Below are 21,327 nucleotides of genomic sequence, written 5' to 3'. Positions count from 1 at the left end.
GCTTCATGTCCCTGTGACTACAGCTGCAAATATTATTAATACGTTTAATAACTCTTATCATCCTCCATTTCTGTAAAGCAAAGTCAGCAAAGGTCCGTGATCATGAATACCAAAGGAGGGGATTTTTTGTTGTTGACTCTTTTCATGTACATGGTGAACATGACCCCAAGTTTCACGCCATAAGATGTTTTTTCCACTTACGTCAATATCTGGGCTAATCAAAATTAGCTATCTTTTTGATAGCATGACATTTTTGACATGGCAACAAGGATTTTTAAGAGTTAATCACCAAACAATAAAAATAATAGTGTTAATCGTATCATACCATCTGACAACACAAATTACCGCTGATGAAGTAAACAGTCATAAACTTTACCTTGCAATCTATCCAAATACCCAGGAACATTATTTTGAACTCTTTGATTTAATATGGACTCCTTCACTACCATGGTATCCACATAACTGCCTGTTTAAATTACAAAGTTTTGTCAGACCATTAAAACTATGTTTTAAAAACACCTATTAATATTAGTTTAACTTTGTAATTAATGATGATTTATATCTTTAGAATTTATTCAGATGTTAATAGAGAAACTGGACAGTCTTACCAATGATTTTGATGTTCGGATAAAAAGTACAGACATAAATCTCAATTAACTGATTGACATTTTTTAACAAATACCCATTTTTATCATTGCGTGACTTCCTGGACTGTTAAAATTCTACGTCATGTCATTCACACATTACACACTGCTTAATCCTCTCCTTCATACTTTGGCCACCACGGAGATCGAAGTTGACCTTTAGTGTTTCCATTTTGTTGCACTTTTTTCCTCCTCACACTCGAATAGTGATAGAGATTTGTGTAAAGGAATTAGACATCAAAGCCATTACATACAATTATTATACCATAGCCAGCAACCAATCAGATTGTTTGATTTGAGCCAACCTTTTTTCTAAGTCTATTTCGATCCGTACAGCTCAGGCTGCGTATTGGTTTATGTTTCGCTCGCACTATATGTGCATAACTGTTGCTTGTACTTTTACACTTCAAGTCAATCTTATTTTGTTTTAATGTGTGGAAATAAAGTGAGTTGTTTTGGCCTTGGAGCACTGCCAATGCCACTGGCCTACAGTTAATACGCTGCCTGAACACATCCTGTGTGGAAAGCAATACGCCCAGTTATGTGTCCTTGCAAGCTTCAATAAATGTATTACCTCAGTCTTCAAGTCTTACGCACAAAATCCATAACATAAAATATACAAATCATGAAGGACTCCATCTAAGGTATTTAGGACTCTTCTCATGTCAGTCTAAAAACTTGCACAGGATTAAAATGGAGCCCCAATGTAACACTTTCATTCTGTGATTGTAAAGATTGTAAAACAGGCATTAGTCATAATTTGTTGTCAAATAAAATAATGAATAAAGCTGATGAGAACAATGTATTTGTAGTCTCGCTGTAAACCAAGGAACATTAAATTAAAAGTCAAATATATACTGCATGAATGACACAAAGCCGACTCATTCATGGCTTAACAAAGCCAGCAAAATGAGGCAGAGCCCTTAACACATCATATGACATCTGGGCTGGTGTTTGCCAGACAGTATGTGGGAGTCGCAAAGTGCAGAAGGTTTGGTCTGATGAACCGTCGTGACACTATGTTTTCTCCAAACCAACTGAAATTCCCCTCTCAGCATGAAGCGTGGTAGTGGCAGCACCCCGCTGTGGGGAGGCTTCTCTGCAGGAGGAGCTGAAGGGGATGTGAAGGTAGACAGTGACATGAAACTCCTGCTGCAGTGTGATAAAGAGGAGAACATCAAAGAGATGATACCACAAGACACAGCCCCAAACGTAGAGCCAAAACTCCACAGGAATGACTTCAAATGCACTTCTGTGACCCAAGTGACAGTCCAGAGCTCAATTTAATCCAGAATTCATGGCAGGCCTTTAATATTGTTGTTTACTCACATACCAGCAAAACTCTGCATGGTGAAAATCATCAATGCAAAAACAAATTATTTTTGAAGGCCAAACTTCTGCAATGGATCAGTGTCAAAGTTTTTTACTTAATACAAAGAGCTGCACATAGAATCTCCCACAGGTTGATAATTTATTTGCAGATGGTCACATTTGACACTTAGAATTCCACAAAATGACTGAATCCAGAACCTTAAACTAGAGTTTTGTTGGATGACCAAGTCACTGCTCTTTGTTGTGTCCTTACCTGAACATAGCAGGAAATAAAAAAAAAAAAAATCAACTCAAATGCTCAAATGCATGGCATTTTGAGTTTTATTGAGTCAGAACAAGGTGGGAAATTGTGCTTTATCTCCAATTTATTGAAATACCATGAATTGATTTTCTAAAATAATAATTTCAAAAGAATCTAGTTAAAACTGTAAATAGAATCTGCAAAGTATTTTTGTCCTAGTTACATGAGGTAATCAGAGTAGGTTTCTTGACATATTGTTCATGGCGGGTCGCCCGGCACTTTAAACAGTTCCTGGCGTCCCCCTGTAACAGGCCGTTTCATTTCCCTGTTCCAAACTGTCTGCCCACTCTTCCTCTACCATCTGCCCCCCTATGAGGATGAGGCAGTTGTTGAAAATACTGAACAGCTTACTTTGGAAACCAGGCAAAGAAAGCAGTCCGTAACACTGACAATGGTCAGAAGCAGCTCAATTACAGTTCAATGCAGTATATGACAGTGTGTTCCCTTCATTTCATGGTTAGCTTTATTAAAAGATGCAGCCACAGAAAATATAATCTTGTTTTTAATCTTAATGGACAGAAGCAGTTTGTTACACTCCTAATTTCTTATTTTGGTTTTAAATTTAGCTTTATTTATCTTTTCCTATCATGTATAATATTGTCCCCACCAGAGAAACAACAGCACCTGTTGTAAAAGAAAGAAAAAAGTCCAAAGCACTCTTCTTGCAAAAAACAAATCGCCTTTATTAATGAAACAATGAAATCTAAAAACAAAGTGCTTGTACATGTTAAAGGCAAACTGGGGAATGTTAAAGGTACCTTCCAGGCATGTTGGAAGTATATAAAAGTACTTTACTTTAAATAATAATTTGTCTGATCATTTTTCCATGAAAAAGTTAAAGTACCTGTTTAGAAATTCTTAAAATTACATCTACACCTACTCCCTAATTGACAAATCAAGGATCTATGAATATGCACAGAATGTGTCCAAATTCACAAAACTTTTTCTCAGTTAAATTGTTCGGATAGTATTCATCACATCAGGGCAGCACGCACATTAAATTAAATGGCATTACCTGGCCATTTCAACAACACTAGTTGCTTGTATGTGCGACAATTTCTTTTAACAATGACATCAAAATGAATCATAGTTACAGTCTGCATACAGCTCTGAGTCCATTTCCACTATAGCTTTAATTACTGGTAACACTTTGCAATTAGGATACATTAATTGACCTTAGCTAATGCCGTAATAAGCATTAACAGTTAATTAACAGTTAAATAATATGTAAATAATAATTTATTACTGGTGTTCATGTTAACTAAGGTATTAATTCATACTTCATCTAATAGTTTACAAAGATCCTATAAGCAAGAGGCTTACCTGTTACTATTGATTTTATTTTGATTTTATACACTTTATTAATCCCCGAGGGGAAATTTCTTCACTACAGCAGGGGGGGCTCTCAGGGGGGAGCTGCTGCAGCAGGCTGCCACTAGCGCGGCGCCAGGTAACCTGACCTGAGGTGCATGTTTTTCTCACCTGTCTGCTTTTCAAGTCTAAATAATTATACATTTATTTTTCAATAATGTTGGCCTGGCTCTAAAATGGCACAGAGAACACCAACAAGTAAAATGAAGACATAACTGAGGTTCAAAAGTCAAATCCCAATCAGTACAAAATGCAGGCCAATTAACAAACTGATGTTACCAGGACTCCTAACGGAGAAGAGTCTGTTGGTGTAACGTTAGCATCAGCAAAAACACTACTATTCAGTTTAACACTAGAACATACTGGTGCCAGTTCTGTAAGTATGTGAACATCTGATTCATTATGGATATCAGTGTTGTTTGTCCTCCCAAACATATCCAGTGCGTTCTGAATTTATGCCATCATCAAACACGAACTATTACTATCTGATTGTCGACTGCTTCTTATGAACTGTGCAGAGTTAAGAAAAGACTGGCATTTGATTGGATCACTAGCAGGGATGCTTTTCCCATGTTGGTTGGCATCACTTACATTTGTACCAAAAAGATGGGTTTAAAGAAAAAGATGATCTGAACGTACGACTGCTGTGCATTTACGAAGTTAACAGCAGGGCAGTCAGAGCAGCAGCTAAATGGCAGATAACTATGAGTCCTCAGAATCGGCTCATCTGTTGTTTTCTTTTGATCAGATTAAATTCATTTCAACAAGGCCATTTTTTTTTGGGCACTTAATAGTCAGAAATGTAATTTTTAAGTTTACTTTTTTTACACTATTGTTTTTATATTAATTACTAAACTGTATGAACATGTTTTGTATGATTGTAAAGAGTAATGTGTTCCTGTCTTTCCCTTAGCTTGACAACCCAGATGAACAGGCAGCTCAGATCAGAAGAGAGCTGGATGGACGACTGCAAATGGCAGACCACATCGCTCGAGTAAGAGACAAAAGATGGATGATTGTTTGGAGGGATAACGGATGGGTTGACTGGCTTTAACTGTGAATATATAAAATAACTTCTGAAGGATCTACAGTGTGTGTATGTATGTATGTATATATATATATATATATATATATATATATATATACACACACATATATGCATATGCACACACACCCGCGTAAATTTATCATGCATAAATTGGATCACTGGATCACATTCATTATTTCATTGATTGCCCGACTGTCTTGGTCAGTATGGTGGAAGGTTCCCTAGGTTTGCCTCCAGAGAGATGGAGGCCATGCATATAGAGGAGCTGCGATCCTCTGTCAACCTGCTGATGGCGAACCTGGAAAGCATGCCAGTGTCCAAGGGAGGAGAATTCAAGCTTCAAAAGCTGAAACGAGGCCACAACACCTCCATAATGGACATGGGCCAGGAGGATGAGAGCACGCTGTCCAAGTCTGACGTGGTGCTGTCCTTCACCCTGGAGGTAGGTGGAGACCTCCCCCGAACAGTCATGAAAACGGTGTTTGGCTTGGATCTTTTACTGGTACACATTACACCGAGAACCAAGACATAAATAACATCGGTCATAATCTGGCCCTTGCAAGAAAAAAAGAATGGCAATATTTAGTAACTTTCAGACTGTGTGACAGCTGGTGTGCTGTAGTGACAGTTTGTGTTTGTTTGTTTAATTTTGGGTTTTACCTCCGCGTGTGTGTGTTGCAGGTGGTGATAATGGAGGTACAAGGTCTCAAGTCTTTAGCTCCTAACAGGATTGTTTACTGCACCATGGAGGTGGAGGGAGGACATAAACTGCAAACGGACCAGGCGGAGGCATCAAAACCCACGTATGTACACTGCGCACTCAAACACACAGGCATACGCGGTTTGAGATCATTGTGTTTTTTTTCATGGTTTACAGGGACCCACCTTTCCCACCATCCAGTCAACTCAAAAGTTGCACTCATGTATCATGTCCCAATATATCAGCCAGCTGATCTGTTTCGCTGTTCATTAAGTTTAGGATTTGTGAAGTGGTTGCAATTTCTTCGCGCAGTTGAATAGATCTTAAATAATCCGACTTCTTTGCACCACATTCATCTGCGAGACACTGACGTCCTCTGTAATAAGTCAGGCATTGTGGTACAGCAAATAGGTACTCGTCGTCGTCTGGTGCACCACATTTAATTTTTTTTTTTTATTAGATTTAGTGCATTCATCATTTCAGGTGTTAGTAGCACTTCTACCTTTCTCCCCCTTTTTCCCTTCAATTCAATTCCTACAGCCCCATTTCTTCATGGGTGTTTGAGTAATCTTGTTCCAGGAAATACCTCCATTTCATCTTCGGTGTCTTCCCCTACTTGTCTTCCGTTCAAGAGGAATATCTTAATCAGTGTTGTTTTGAAACAGTTCTGCACTGTCGTCTTCCTTCAGTGCTGCAGTTGCTGTTTCATCATTGTCATCAAGATATTTGTGAAGTTTTGTGATGTCCTCAGTGAGTGGTAGTTTGGTTGGTTTGTTATGGTTCAATTCACTAGGCAAATCAATAACTCAAAGCACTGTGATATGTTTACTGGCCACTTAGCTTCCGGAATGCTTCTGAGGATTTAATTAGGTTCTCATCTCCAGCAATAAGAGTATTGCAATAAATAATGTCACTCACGTTTGACAGGGAGTGAAGATGTTTGGTCGCATCTTGTTTCATGGTAGACACTCATTCATTGTCTCATTACTTACACTTCCTGTTTTTCTGTACTCAGTCTTGTTTGTGCCTTTTTAATAACTGTTTTACTAGTACAGTGGGAGTAGGTCATGGGAAAATGGCCAACATGGGGGATCAGTTCCTGGCTGCGTACACTGCTTATCTCCATCAGCTGGGCTTCTTAAACACTGAAATGTGCTTCGCAAAAATCTAGACTGGCTTTATATTCTGGCAGACATGAGGACAGACTAACTGTAACACAGACAGACGTTCCTGAAATCTGCTGCAGCCTTGTGGAAATTAGGGTTCTTTAATTTGGAGCAACACTGTATGTGAAACACATAAATGTTAAACTCAATAAAGAATTTCACAATGGAGAAAAATCAATATGAAGGCTGAAATACATTTTGACTGTGAGTACTGACTGCATGCCAGACAGGGGTAAACACTATCAGGCGTTGATGCTTCGATTTAAAAGCGGGAGTTCTTTTCACGAATCATCACCTGGCTCTGCAATCTGCTTCGCCTAGCTGTTTTAATTTTAAAGGTGGCGATTTTAAGATTTCGGTTTACACTCATTGCTCTCATTTACCTCATTTCGAGCATGCAGCTGTAACAAAAAGACACCGAAAAACCAACTGTACACCATCCAGCAGCAAACAGCCGACAGACGCATAGAAACTAGCTGGTAAGTATAGTGGAGCACTTAGTTGCCAAAGGGCCCAATATTTTTCTCAGGAGTTACTGAAGACCGACAACAGAGCTACAGGGAAAGTTATTATTGGACATAATAACCTCCAGGAAGACCCTGGAACAAAAGTTTGTTGTTGGGCCCCAAGCAACTCCCAGTATACATGACGGTTTCATTACCTCTCCAGGCATTACAAAACCAACCGGTGCTCTCAAGCTGAAATGATCAGATAAACAACCGATAAGTCATTTCAGAGAAAAAAAAATATTTTGACAACTGATTTGTTGGTTTTGTATTTTTTTCAGGTATTTTCTTTTTTTTTAAGTCAATAAATTTTCAATTCTTGATATTTGCTAGTTTTCCCTCTTTTTTCTATGACAATAAACCACTTGAATTTTAGCTTTTTGACTTTTGTTCAGACAAAATAAAACGCTGAATACCACATTGTATTTATTGTTCTGACTGAACATGGCAATATAATTGACAGAGAAGAAAAAAAAAATCTATCTGACTGTGTCTTGGTCATCCAGTGTTCTTGAGTTTCTGTGTCTTCTGCTCAGTAAAGGATGTGAGTGTAACATCTGAAGTGTGTGGGATGTTAAATTGATTTCTCCAGTAGAAACATCATTATTGTACACAACCACAGGTCTCATGTCAACATTACTGCAAACAACAAGATAATGTGTGCCAACGCTGTTCCTGAAAAGCCCTTGGCTCTATTTCTAACATGACAGATTTCTGTTCACAAGCGTGATACACAGCCACAGGTGAAACAGCACCCACTGCAACTCCTGACTTTAAGGCAGCAAGGTTTGTGCCTCTTCTTGAGATCTATTTACAAAGTGGCATAGTGCAATTTGAATTGTTAAGCTTAGGGAAGAGGCTGGATGACCTTATTGCTGTGGATGGCATCCTGTTTAATCAGTTGAAACACAATCTTAACACATATTTCCAATATTCCTTTTTAGCCCTGTTGTGTGTCTCTACCAACTCCTTAGAAAAATATTTTGCTCTTTGGCAGCTAAGTGCTCCACTATATTCACCATCTAGTTTCTGTATCTGCCTGTGGTTTGCAGGTGGATTGTGTACAGTGGTTTTGTTAGTGTGTTTTTGCTAAAAAACACCTGCTTGCTCGAAATGAGGTCAATGAGCATAAACTAAAACAGAAAAATTGTTGTCCTTAAAATAACAACTACAAAAGGCAAAGCAGATTGCAGATCCAGGTGATGTTTCTCTGAGTTTCCCCCTTCATATTACATAAAATTATCTGATCCATTGATCCAAAACTGCTAGATTAGAGCAGATTTGAACGGCCATATTAAAAAAAAACTAATTGTATAAAATACATTTCAAATTTTATCAGCTTTTTAAACCAGAAGATACAGCTTCACATTTCCTTGCAAATAAACAAACTAGTTGTTTCTCCATTGCTTGTAGATCTAATGAAACCGAGATGTACAAACAATGAAACAATCTGGGTTCAATAACAAGTTAATAAAACAAGCGTTTCATCTGTGTCATTATGCATTTGAAATAGAGTTATTTAACTTCCCCCCCTTTTTCAATCCATTTCATGCTTGCAACACTTTTTTAAACATACACTATTTTCTTTTCTTTTTTTGGGGGGGGGGAGGGGGGGTATGTTCATATCTTGTTTACTGATGTAGAGAATATACAGAAATAACTACAAAATAAGTGAAATAACATTAACGTTAATTCAGCTTGGGATATACTTTATAGTATAAATAAAAAAGGAAGGAACGGGGTGTTGTTACACCCTGCACTCCTCTCCTGGTGGAGGTTGACTTGACAACTTACATTTCAAAAATTTTAATTCTGTTATTTCATTTTCAAAAAGTAATTTGTAACATTACCTTCTAGTCAAAAGTAATGAAATTACAGTAATTAATGTTATGGAAATCGTGTAGCAAGCAGTTATTCCCAACACTGGTAATAACTAAACTTGACAAGTTATTTAATTTGTAATATGGCCTGACACATGAATAGAAACTTAGAATGTAATGTTTATAATCCATCCATTATCTATACCCACGTTGTCCTGAACAGGGTCAAAGGGAGCCAGAGTCTATCAGCTGACTTTGGGCAAAGGCAGGGTTAAACCCTGAACAGCTCACCAGTCCATCACAGTAAATACACAGCTAATACAAAAAGACAGATAACCACTCTCACCTACAGGCAATTTGAAATCACCTATCAACCTCACACACGTGTCTTTAGAATGTGGGAGGAAGCTGGAGCAGACAGAGAAAACCCATGCAGACACAGGGAGTAATGCAAACTGCCCACAGGGAGGCCCAGCCAGGGTTCAAAGTCACAGCTCTGTCTTACTATTGTGACATCAGGTGTCAGAGGGAAAATCCCAGAGGAAAAATCTGCTACTTCTTCACTGGCAGTGGTCAGTCACAATGTTTTGGCTCATTGGTGTCTACTACCGCCCTCCGAAGGCAAAATGCAGCAACCAAATATTTGACCAAAAGGAAGTTCAGACCTGAATTTGACTGTCTAACATTTTACCTTACGATATAAACGTCAATTGGAGCCATATAACTTAAAACGTTAAGCTAAATTACCCACATTTTCCTTTTTCTTGTATTTTAGAAAGTTAATTTGGATACATCCCAGTCATTGATGTATCATTAATGTAATAATTGTTATTTATTCCATCTGCTCCAGATCCAGGTCACAGCAAAGCAGCATTTTAAACTCCTGAAAGGACTGCCTGGGGATGCAGTGATTAGCATTATCGATTCACAGCAAGAACAATTTAAACCTGCCAGCCAGCTGGGGCCTCTCTGTGGAGTTTCCATGTTCTTCCTGTGTCTGCATGCATTGTTCCTCCCACAGTCCAGAGACATTGAGGTTAGGGTAATTGCCCCGATGTCAGCTGGGATAGGCTCGAGCCTCCTACAAAACCTCAAGAATAAACTGGCTAGCTAAACTAGTTAGGCACTAAGTGTCAGACAATGCCACAGTCATCATCATCTCTAACACAGTGCTTTCTATCTGTGTTTTTACCTGGCTGTGTTTATGTGTTTGTTTGTGTGCAGATGGGGTACCCAGGGTGACTTTACCACCACCCAGCCTTTACCTGCTGTGAAGGTGAAACTGTTCACTGAGAGCACAGGAGTGTTGGCTCTGGAAGATAAGGAGCTGGGGAGGGTAAGAAATGACTCAAATGATTAATTTAGGTGATTTCACTTTTTTCTATCTTGTGTAGCTCACATGCACTGTTGTTACGTGATTACTCCCAGGTCGTGCTCCACCCGACCCCCAACAGTCCCAAGCAGTCTGAGCTCCATAAGATGACAGTGTCTAAAGGGTGCCCAGACAGCGACCTCAAGATCAAACTGGCCATTCGCATGGATAAACCACAGAACATGAAGCATTGTGGGTAAGTGACAGTGAGATTCTACATGCTGCTGGCCCCAAAGATTCAGAAATTAGATACTTATTCTCCACATTAGATTTTAATTTAAGCACACTATAGAGTTGTTTTTGTTACTGTAGTTTTGGGCACTACCCAAACTAAAGCAACATTGAAAAACATTTGTTTCATAATGTACATTTGAAATGTAAATGAAGACCTTTATTGGACACTTTGTTGAAGATATTACAAAAAAAAAAAAAAAAAAAAAAAAAAAAGATCTAAAGGTCTCTTCTGTTTTACTCAAACATTGCAACTATTTTACAGAAACAAGACTAGACAAAGATTATCGTATCATAGTAAGAAGTTTAATAATTTCCCTTATCAGTTATCACTGTTGTAGGCAGGCTACTGGTACAATGCAATAGATGTCCCACTGTAGGCATTTTGTCTACAAGATAATGTTTTGCTTCCCTCTTGTGGTCACCAGTTGTTACAGCACAGACTTTATTTTCCACTGCAGTAAAATATGTGACCACCTGTAGATCACTGGAGTAGTTTTGCTTCACTGGTAGGATAATGTATCAATTATCCATCCTCTTTCTCGTGCATCAGATAAATAAAACAGTCCCAGTCACAGAAAAACAACTCCATTGCTTTACTAGAGGTTAAAAATTCTACAGGCAATCTTTAAAGGCCCAACTCAGGCCCCAGGTGTTTTCATTTAGTTTACCTAATTATACCTCCTGTCCAGACTGTGTGGTATCATTTTATTGCACATGTTTGAGGCAACTTCCACATTTCTTTCCGGAGGTGCAATCACACCTCTAGAAATCTCAACTGTCACATGACATTTTTGGTCAACGAAATGTATCTATGCCCAGCCCCCTAACAAGACATGATGTCACATTACTGAAGTGAGGAATAGATAAATAATGATCAGGGTGATCATAAACTATAAACAGAGCATGAATGTAATGGCACAGTGGGTTTTCTGTTTGTGTGTCATTTAGACTTTAGTAAAAGTGAATTAGAAACAGAGAGAATATGGTTTGAGTGGACATGACTTCACCTTATTATGACTCGCCATAGTAGGAAAAAACTCAGGTGTAACTGGTAACATCAATGAGACTGAGATTAATTATATGGGACACAGCCATGATTAACATAACTAACTGAAGCTGTGCTTTTCTTTCCGTAACACTGATGTGAGGAGGATTTGTTATTACACGCTTCCTGAACGAACTACTGCACCTCTCTCCGGTTCGATGGGTTTTATTCTCCTAACTGAGAGTTTCAGCTCCTTTCATAGGTATTCAATTGGATTAAAATAAGGACTCACAACTGATGCACTCAGAATGGTTAAATATTTTCTTCTCATGGTTTTAGATGTCTGTTTTGGCTGATTGTCCTGTTGAAGGAGCCAGTCCTATATCTAAAACAGAGCATTCATTCAAAAACATCTTTATAATCTGATTAGTGATTCATTATGTCCTGCACAGACTCTAAAGCACCCTGTGCAAGGTACAACATAGCACAACACAACTAGTACTTTGGTTCTTCTGAACAAAGTCCTGATGTGACGCACCAAAAACCTCTAATTTTGTGTTCACTGTCTTCAGGACACTATCCATGAAGCATTGTGATTTGTCAATTTAACAAATTCCAGTTGTGTTTTTCTGTTTCTCTTTAAAAAGTGGAATCTTCCTGTTGGGTCAGAAGTGAGTTCTTCTTCCATGAAGCGCACTTTTATTCACAAAGTGACATATGGTGCGACTAGACAAGGTTGTACCTTGATCTAGGATGTCAGTTTGTACATGTTTTAAACTTTTCCTTCATTCTTTTACCAGTATTTGAACTGTTGTTTTTTTCAAACGGGTCAGTTTTCTTTTTATAGCCATGACCCAGGAGGTTGGCTTTGGTCCTAGGGACCTTAAACTTCCTATTCATATTGGCAGCTGTGGTCACAGGAACAAAGAGCAGTTAGAAGGTGCTCTTGCTGTTGCCATGACCATGCTTGATAATTTTTCTGTTTCAGCTCAGACAGCTCTATTCTTATTCTTGTCCGTGTCCACCAGTTAACACGATGACACCAAACAACACAATGAGCCATTTTAAAAGACTGACTGACTGATTATAAGGTTGAAAACACCACACAATCAATGATTTTATCTAGGAAATTGTAGATCTTTAACAATAAGCAAGAATTCAGCTCTTTTCCCAGATTCTTTGTTTTTCATGCGGACAGTAATGACAAACGTTTTTTTTGTGAGAATGGAGCACTGTTTCAATAAAGACGGATTTGAACTGTTGAATCAAGCATGGTTCAAAACTATTGACTACTTCATGTCTGTGAGCTGGTACTAAAGCGGAACCTCAATAACAAGGCCCAATCCCATTTCCCATCCCATAACCCTATCCTTTGTTCAGGAGTGCCCTCTACTGGGTAGTGTCCTTCCAGAACAGCGTTAGAAGGGGAAGGGCTTAAAATCTTAAACAGTATCCCAAATTCGTGTAAATTATTTTAATTAATAATTTGTAAGTCTCAGGAATTTGATTATTAAATTTATGGAAATAGTATGATGACAAAATGGTGTATCTCAAAGAATCAGCTATTAATGCTCACAAAAGACTTCTTTCAATCTGTATGAACCAAAAATTCCTTTATTATCCCAGATTACAAAAATATTCTTGGAAAAAAAAAAATCTATTTATTTATTTTATGGACGATTTTTCATGTTATGATAATTCGGTTTGTCTTCTAACCCTCCGCATGGAGTCTGCATTTTAAACCACTTTACACTTTTGGAGGTCAATTTGAGGGCTCTCCAGAGCGAGCATGCCCATTTCAGAGATAGTTAGGCTTTAGTTTTGTACAGTTGGGAGAAAAAGGTAATGTTTTGTCCATCTTTATCCACAGTCTATGCTGTAAACCTAAAGTGGCAGTGTGGAGAGATGTTGACTGGAAAAGAAGTGCCGACCTGGGTCACGAGACAGTGTGTTATACACACTGGACACACATACTTATTGTTTTAAAGCATTGCTCCTCTGTCTGTAGCTTTAAGAAGTTGAATGTCTGCCTCCCTGCCTCTCTTTCCTCCATATGCTTTCATTTGGGAGCCTTGGAGGAGGCTGCTGGGCTGCCCTGTAAGATGCCCACACTGCCTCTCTGTACCACATTACTGGTCACACTCTGCACAGCACACAGGCAGGGTGCCTCATGTGTCACCTCCTGGATGCTGGTTTATTTGGCACGACAGGCTGAAGCAGCTCTCGGAGGGGCCGGGGGCAAAGGCAGACCAAGGCAGTCTGAGGCAAACTGAGGCGGGCTCACCAGGGAGACCGACAGCTAGGCTGGGAGCAGCAGAGGCAGATCAAACTGGGGTCCTCACCCTCAGATGTTCTTTTAAAAAAGCCCTCTTCTGCCCTTCTAATTCTGCGCCGCATGTTCTCCTGTCAAATCTAAAATTAAAGTAAGCACAACAAGCCTGAAGATTTACAGAGCACTCTTTAATTTGCACAGTATGAGGAAACACTACCTAGATACCAGAATAACATTCTGGCTGTTGAATATCTGAATGAAATAACAAGAAAGTAATCAGAGTGACTCCCTCAGTGAAGGGCTAAGAGGTTACGCTCACATTTTAGAAAATCACAATCAAATGAATCACAATCAAATGAATGATATTGTAGTTGACAGGGACTTCTTTTATAATTACTATTACTGTATAAACTTCTTTTGTTTAGTTTTCAATGTTATCCAATGTTGTTCTTATAAATTGTGGTTGTGAAATAGCAGAACTTTATTTGAACTGTGAATCAGATGTCAAAGTTTCCATAACTATCAAATGTGACATGCATAGTAAAAATATTGAGTTGGGTAGTTTCAGTGGGTTGTTTCACAAAACTCAGATCAGGGATTAAGATCATGTTCTGTTTGTCTCAGCATGTGCTATAACGCTATTTTAATCATCAAAGTGCTATAATAGATAAAATTGAGTTGATCCGAGTTTCTCATGCAGACACTTTTACCCCTTTTACAAAGGTTTTACTAAAACAAATCTGGTGCTGTGCATGCTGGCTCATCTGACTGAAACAGTGAAATGTGTCATTAGTTGCACCTGCACTTTTTCCTGTTATGACAAATACATGGTTTAAACCAGGTTTATTAGTTTATTAGAATACAATGATGAGAATATACTAGGATGCACTTTAATGTGATGTGCCTGATTGCAGTACTGCCATTCTACCAGAAGAGGTCAGTAGATGCACTACAGTAAAGCTCTATGCATCCGTTCTGTAGATCCAGTCTGGCTCATCAGATATCAGTCACATCAGTAATGACAACTCAGAAATAAGCAAATGTAGGTTCATAAAGGTCACACCAAGACATCTCTGTAAAAGTTTTATTTTGTATAAATGAGTGTTTTTACCCCCAAAGGTATCTTTGGACCATCGGCAAAAACGTGTGGAAAAGATGGAAGAAAAGGTTCTTTGTGCTGGTTCAGGTAAGAACTGTCAGACGTTCACTGGATTCATCTGGATCCTACAAGACACATTAAACTCGTACTGCAGAGTAAAACACAAAAAAGAATAAATATAGTGCACTACATACAGTTGGATTTGGTGTTTGAAAGAGCAGTTGTGCGATTCAAGCTTTTAGTTTGCCACATTAACTAAACTGTATTTCTAATGAATTTGAGCCACTGTAACTATGACAGCTACAGGCCTTGTTCATTGGGCTCTGGATCCTACGTGGTGTCGGATCTTGTGCAGATAAAATTGTTGTAAAATTTCAAGACTAGTGTTTTATATACGTACATTTTATAAAAATAAAAGCCTTTGTCAGCTCACATACAGTACACGTATGCATTTAATCCTGATATAAATTTTACAGAGATGATATGTTAATCAATGAATTTGTCAATGAATTTAAAATTAATCTTAAAATATTTAGATAACCATTTAGATCATATGTCATAAAAAAAAAAAAAAAAAAAAAAAAAAAAAAATACTCTCATCCAAGTTTTCCAACATGCAATTATTGTGGCTGAATCTACATCTGAAGTACAACTAAAACTAGATAAGGTCAAAAAGGATTTTCATAATCTACAGAGCTCTGTCAAGGAATTAGGATGTCTGACAAAAGTGCACAAGCCATACGGTTGCAGGCAGATTGACCCTTTTTGTTATTTTTTGTTATATTGTCTCAGAAGTTATTGGACAGCATGATCAATTAAATACCGTCAGAGGTCCAGCTAAGTGCTCAGGGTCACAAGGTCAAATGCTTTCTCAGCCAATTTAAGTCTTTATTTACTATTCATGTTGACCTCTGTGAAAATGGCCCTTACTTTGTTCAGAGAGCTACAATAAATACAATACAAAAATTAAGACTATTCTATTTTTGTGTACAAAACTGGAGAGGGTGCATCAGTGATGAACTGGTCAGTGATCAACATGTTTTCTTTGTCTTTGCTCATTATCATACTTTCAAAACCACACGATCAATTTTGGATTGAAGTAAATGTAGCATGAGCTCAGCCACCTGATCACACCCAACACAGAAGCACAAAGCAGCCTTCAACATGAGCGCTGCTTTATGGCTATAATATTTTCACTGGCCACATGTTGTGTGCAGCGAGAAAGAGAGATGCAGCCAAGCTGTCTTCCCTCGGCTGTCAGAGGAATGATGGAGAGGCCAAGCAGGCTTTTGTCAGGAGGTGGGGGGGTGGAGTGGGGGGTGTATATGGGAAGCGATGGTAGCGGCCATTTCCTGGTGGCTCTGCATTGGGAGGTGGGCATCAGGCGGGGGGAGTGGGGTGGTGGGCGGCCTGTCTCTTGTGTGTTGGAGAGGATATGTCTCAGAGCTACAAGTTGACAGGGGATTGACAAAGTCGAGTGAACACTAGCTGGCCTAACACTTGCAGCTAGAAAAGCTTGAGCACCGCCAACTTGAAGCCTCTCACTTGCTCCCAGCTAAATATATAGCAAGTGACAAATAATGGTCAATAGACTGCACACTCGTGTGTGTGTGTGTGTGTGTGTGTGTGTTTGTTTTTTGTCTGTCTTTGTATGTGCACGGATGTTTGTCTTGAGGAGTAGAGACACTATCTGGTTATTGCTGTGTGGCTTTGTGGGTGCACTGCTTGTTGCTGTTTTAGCGTTGCTGTATTGTAGAGATAACTGTATTGTGATTTTTTTTTTTTTCTTTTAACACATTTTGTAACAAAGTGCTTACTGTTGGCATTTTATTACTACCTCTATCTGCTTTGATTTGATTTGATTTGGATCTAGTTCCCTTAATTGTGAAAAAAAATATTCTTTGCATCAGAATAATCTTGTACCTCCTTACTTTAAATATGACTTTTAAAAGGGAATTTGCACTTCCTCTGGTCCTTTAGTTTCCCACATATAGCAGGACGTTTGTTAAAGGACAGGTTCACATTTGGGAATGGTACTTACATGTCATGTGTACATTAATAGAGTCACTGCTACCAGTAATTATTCTTCTCCCTTATACTGGCCTTGAAGTGATCAAGAGATCAGCATTGAATGTTATTGGCCCATTAAATGGTCTCTATCGGTTGCTATCACGACGACAATTATGGTTCAGACTCGGCAAACTGCACCTACTGTGTCCTTATCTGGCCGTAGTAATTATGATGGAGCAAAGGAGGAAGTCAGTTGACTTAGTATAAAGAGTAACAAAGTCTATGTAGGGAGGAAGTCGGGATAGCTCAATGGATTATTCAAACACAAGACATTTGCCCAGGAGATTGCTGTTCATGTCCTGTATGAAACTGTCCTGTATATCACCTATACCTAACTTAAATAATAGATATTCATTTAATTTGAAGATCTGGGCTATTTTAAAAAAAAATTTCACTTTTAACTCTTGGTCCCTGAATGGGGACTGCCAGAGTGGAAAGGGTTAATAAACAGCACCGCACTTTATTACCACAGAAGTCTTGATGCCTAAGAGCTTTTTCAGACTGTTTGTAGCTTAAATATGAGTACAGACTCCAGTCTGTCCACCAGTTAAAACAATATTTGCAGAGAGCTTTTACTCAAGCAATAACTGTCAACAAATCCCATCTTATGTTCACATTTATAGTAGTAAAACAATAATAATTATAATAATAATAATAATCATTGTACGTGTACAATAGATTCCAGCATATGAGTTGTAAACCTTGTTGCTACAACAAACATAGTTTGGACTAAATTAGGAGTTGAAATAGTAGTAGGCCTATTTACAACTTTCTGCATCACACCAACAGTTTCTTTCTATCATTCGCTCCATCTCATTTCCAACTTTCAGCCCATCCTCCTCTTCTGCATGACATTTATCTCTTGTCTGTCGTTCCTTCTTTTCCCATCCTGCAGACTTCCTCTCTGTCCTTAAATCACTTCCTTGTCCTCGCTCATCCATCAGTTCATAATCATTGCAGTGTTTGTGGCCCGAGTCGCCCCTCCTCAGAGAGATTACATATCAGCTAAAACCTTGCGTGTTCATAGTGAACCAAATGTAATCACACATATGCTCACATCTGTCTTTCATTTCAGTCCAGTTCACTTCACTATAGTTCATGTCAGTTCAGTTCATTTTACCTCACTCAGTTCACTTCACTTTATTTAAGATCAATTTATTTATTTTAGTTAAGATCAATTCAAATGTATGATTTCACTTTATTTCAGTTTTGTTTAGGTCACGTTACCTATTTTGAACACTTATTCAATTCACTTAACTTCAACTTACTTTAGTTTAATTCAGGTAAAAAAAAAAGAAAGAAAAAAAAAAGGTATGTTTAATTCTGTTCATTTATTTATGACATTATTCAAACATGCTGATTGCATAAATACTTTGTTCAATGGACAAATATAAATGTAAATTTATATTTGTAAATAAATGTAAATTTATATTTGGTTGGAAGCGAGAGTGCAAACCGACATCTCGGACCATGTGTTATGACTTGGATGCATATTTTTGCTATTGGACTCTGAAGTTTGTTAGTGAGCACATATGCCACATCCAGCAAATCATCTCTGGTATTCATGTCCATGTGTTTCCTGTAATGATGTGAACATAAACGACTGCAGCAATCGCTTTCATTCTGCCTTCCTTTCTAATTCTTCATCACTGTCTCTCTCTGCTGACTGACAGCTGAGAGAGAGAGAGAGATAGAGAGAGAGAGAGAGAGAGAGAGAGAGAGAGAGAGAGAGAGAGAGAGAGGCAGAAAGAAAGGGAGCTGGTGTTTTGGGGTGTGGGTAGAGGGGGGTCTGTACTTTAGACTCTGATTTGCCTTTGTGGTATCCTGGAGGCCAGGGAGCTGCTGGAGAGTTGGTCCGGTTCCCTCCATCCTTTACTTGGCCTCAGGTCTCATCAGTGCTGTCGTGGGGAATCTCATTTGTCACACACATACACACACACACACATACACACACGGGGGAAATCCACACACACACACACACACACACACACACACACACACACACACACACACACACACACACACACACACACACACACACACACACAGCATGCAGCTGCAGCTAGAGTGAGAGCTGCCACTTGCAGCAGCAGAGGTGGTGACAGCGGTGGATTGGCCAGGCCTGGTGATTTGTGACGACAGGCTGGAATGACTGGCAGCTACAGTAACAGCAGGCCAGCTACAGCTAGCAACAGAGTGTCTCTATACTTCCTGTTTGCAACACAGACAGCAGTGACAAGACCACAGCCACAAACCAAAACTAAAATTTTAATGGTATACGGGTCACCATGGGCCTTTTATTACCTGGACTGAAAGTGTAAAGTGCCGCTAGCTTCTAGTACAGATTACATTACGTTGTACAACATGAAAGAGTTGGTTGGAACAAATAGCTCATTATGTTTTTCTTCGTAGCGGTGCTGATGCTGCATCTTTGTCATGCAGGATGGAAGGTAGTCAAGAACACTAACAAAACCTACACAAATGTTGGCTACATTTTATCAAAGAACACAATGCCAAGCAAATAATAAAGTAGCAGAGGAATGGAATTCAAACAGCGTAACAACATTAAGAGATGTTTATCTAATGCATAGTTGGACATGTGAAGATTAGAATAGTGAGTTTGTTCAATATAGCACCATATTTATTACATTTCATTGTAATGCCTTCAACAATGGATGTTGGATGATGTGGCACGACCATATTTGCTGGCAGTTCCTTACTTTGCAACAAGTCAGATAAATCAGCATTTAAATATTCTGAATAATGAAAAAAATTCAAATAATTCTGACATGACATAAATACAGCATAAAGGAAACCTACCGGGTCATTCAAATTAAAAGTCAGCCCCATGGGAGCGTGATCGTCTCTGCAAATAAGATGCATTATTTTTCACGTCAATCTGAATACTATAAGAAAGATCATCGTAGTGTCCAAAATGAAAAGTGTTCATCCTCAAGGGAGCATGAATGTGTTCAGTGAAATTAGTATTCAACTATAATGTGATGGAAATTGAATCCATCCTCTGGGATAATACATACACACCAAATAAAGATGGACATCATCCATTGGTTTGCATTGCAGTCCTTTTGAAGCCCAGAGTTGCAGTTTATGGTCAGGGTCATTGTCATTGAGCCAGGACCTTACTGAGGACGAAATTGGACCAAATCAACACCAGCTTATTGAAGACAGTGACCACTCCATACATGGAGAAGTTAATAGAGCAATTAATTCCTAAATGACCACCCACACACTCACACTTATTAAAGGGCACCATTTTGTAATTGAGACCATAATGACAAATACAGAAAACATCTAATTCAATTCAATTGAGTTGTATTTATATTGTGCCAAATTAAGGTTGAAAAACTCCCTTTTAACAGGAGGTAATCTCCAGCAGAACCAGACTCAGATAAGTCTGTTCAGGCCTGGCATAAACACGAAACCTTGGTGAGCCAACATGATGAAACACAAAAGCAAACCAATTATGCCATATGATGTGAACGTGACATGAGCTTTTATGGAGCATTCACACTAGTGTGTCACAGAACAGTCATTCACCCCTTTTTAACTGAAAAAAAGAGCTATATATTCACTTCACTATATATTCACCCACACGTACACAGTCTCTTCTCATTATTGCTGATCAGGCACACACATAGATACTTTATCAGTGCTTTTTTCTACAACACATATTCAAGTTAACCCCCTAATTCAGCTACTTCAGTTTTCTATAATGTGATTATCATAACACACATGCACACACAACAAGAGGTTCACTTAACCTCATTGTAACAGCTGTTGTGTCATACCCCTTTTCACTCTGTCACCCTCTCTTTCTCTCCTGACTATATTGCATGTCTGGCAAGTATCATTGTCTGTTGTTGTTCACTTGTATCCACAAACTGGCCTTTGGCTTGCACAGTAACTGCGGGCCACTACTGGATCCTGGAGTTCTCATTGCAAATCATCTTCTCAAATCTTGGAAACATTGCCACTATGGATGGCACTTTCTTTTTATGTAAAATGTTTGGGAAAGCCTTGCATGCGGCACAGCTTTCCCAAACATTTTGAGGACAAAGCCTGGGGTCTTTATGTGAAGCCAATAAGCTTAAATTAGCACTGCTACCTGACTTTCAAAGACTTCTCTGGTCCTCCAACCCCATATGATTTGTCTAATGTTCAAGATAATGCAGAATTCTTCAAAAATGCTGTAATAACATTCATGTGTAAACCATCTGTATCACACAACCCAGTTGCAACTGCAACCCCCTAACAACTAAATGGAAACACAAGCATACATTTAGTATTCTTTCCTCTGCAAGCACCATGCATATCTTTCACAGGTAGAATTTACTTTTAATTAAAAAAGCAACAAGTGAATCTACCTGGATAGAGTACACATGTTAA

The 21,327-nt window shown here is 38.7% G+C and overlaps 1 protein-coding gene across 4 annotated transcripts in view; it reads left to right on the top strand.

Annotated features, from left to right (window-relative positions):
* cadpsa (Ca2+-dependent activator protein for secretion a) overlaps positions 1–21,327 on the top strand; it is a 173,261-nt gene that overhangs the window by 51,062 nt on the left and 100,872 nt on the right. For all 4 annotated transcript variants that reach the window (XM_069141990.1, XM_069141914.1, XM_069142154.1 and 1 more), the window contains exons 4-9: positions 4,562–4,642; positions 4,902–5,138; positions 5,378–5,499; positions 10,113–10,224; positions 10,317–10,456; positions 14,871–14,937. In XM_069141990.1, coding sequence (XP_068998091.1) covers positions 4,562–4,642; positions 4,902–5,138; positions 5,378–5,499; positions 10,113–10,224; positions 10,317–10,456; positions 14,871–14,937 — 759 coding nt within the window. The remainder of the gene's footprint in view (positions 1–4,561; positions 4,643–4,901; positions 5,139–5,377; positions 5,500–10,112; positions 10,225–10,316; positions 10,457–14,870; positions 14,938–21,327) is intronic.

The sequence above is a fragment of the Embiotoca jacksoni genome, unplaced genomic scaffold (assembly GCF_022577435.1).
Source record: "Embiotoca jacksoni isolate LCO1_2020_lvr unplaced genomic scaffold, fEmbJac1.0.p SCAF_1, whole genome shotgun sequence".
Classification (NCBI taxonomy): domain Eukaryota; kingdom Metazoa; phylum Chordata; class Actinopteri; family Embiotocidae; genus Embiotoca; species Embiotoca jacksoni.
Note: the sequence above shows the minus strand (reverse complement) of the source record. Positions and strands in the feature narration are given on the sequence as shown.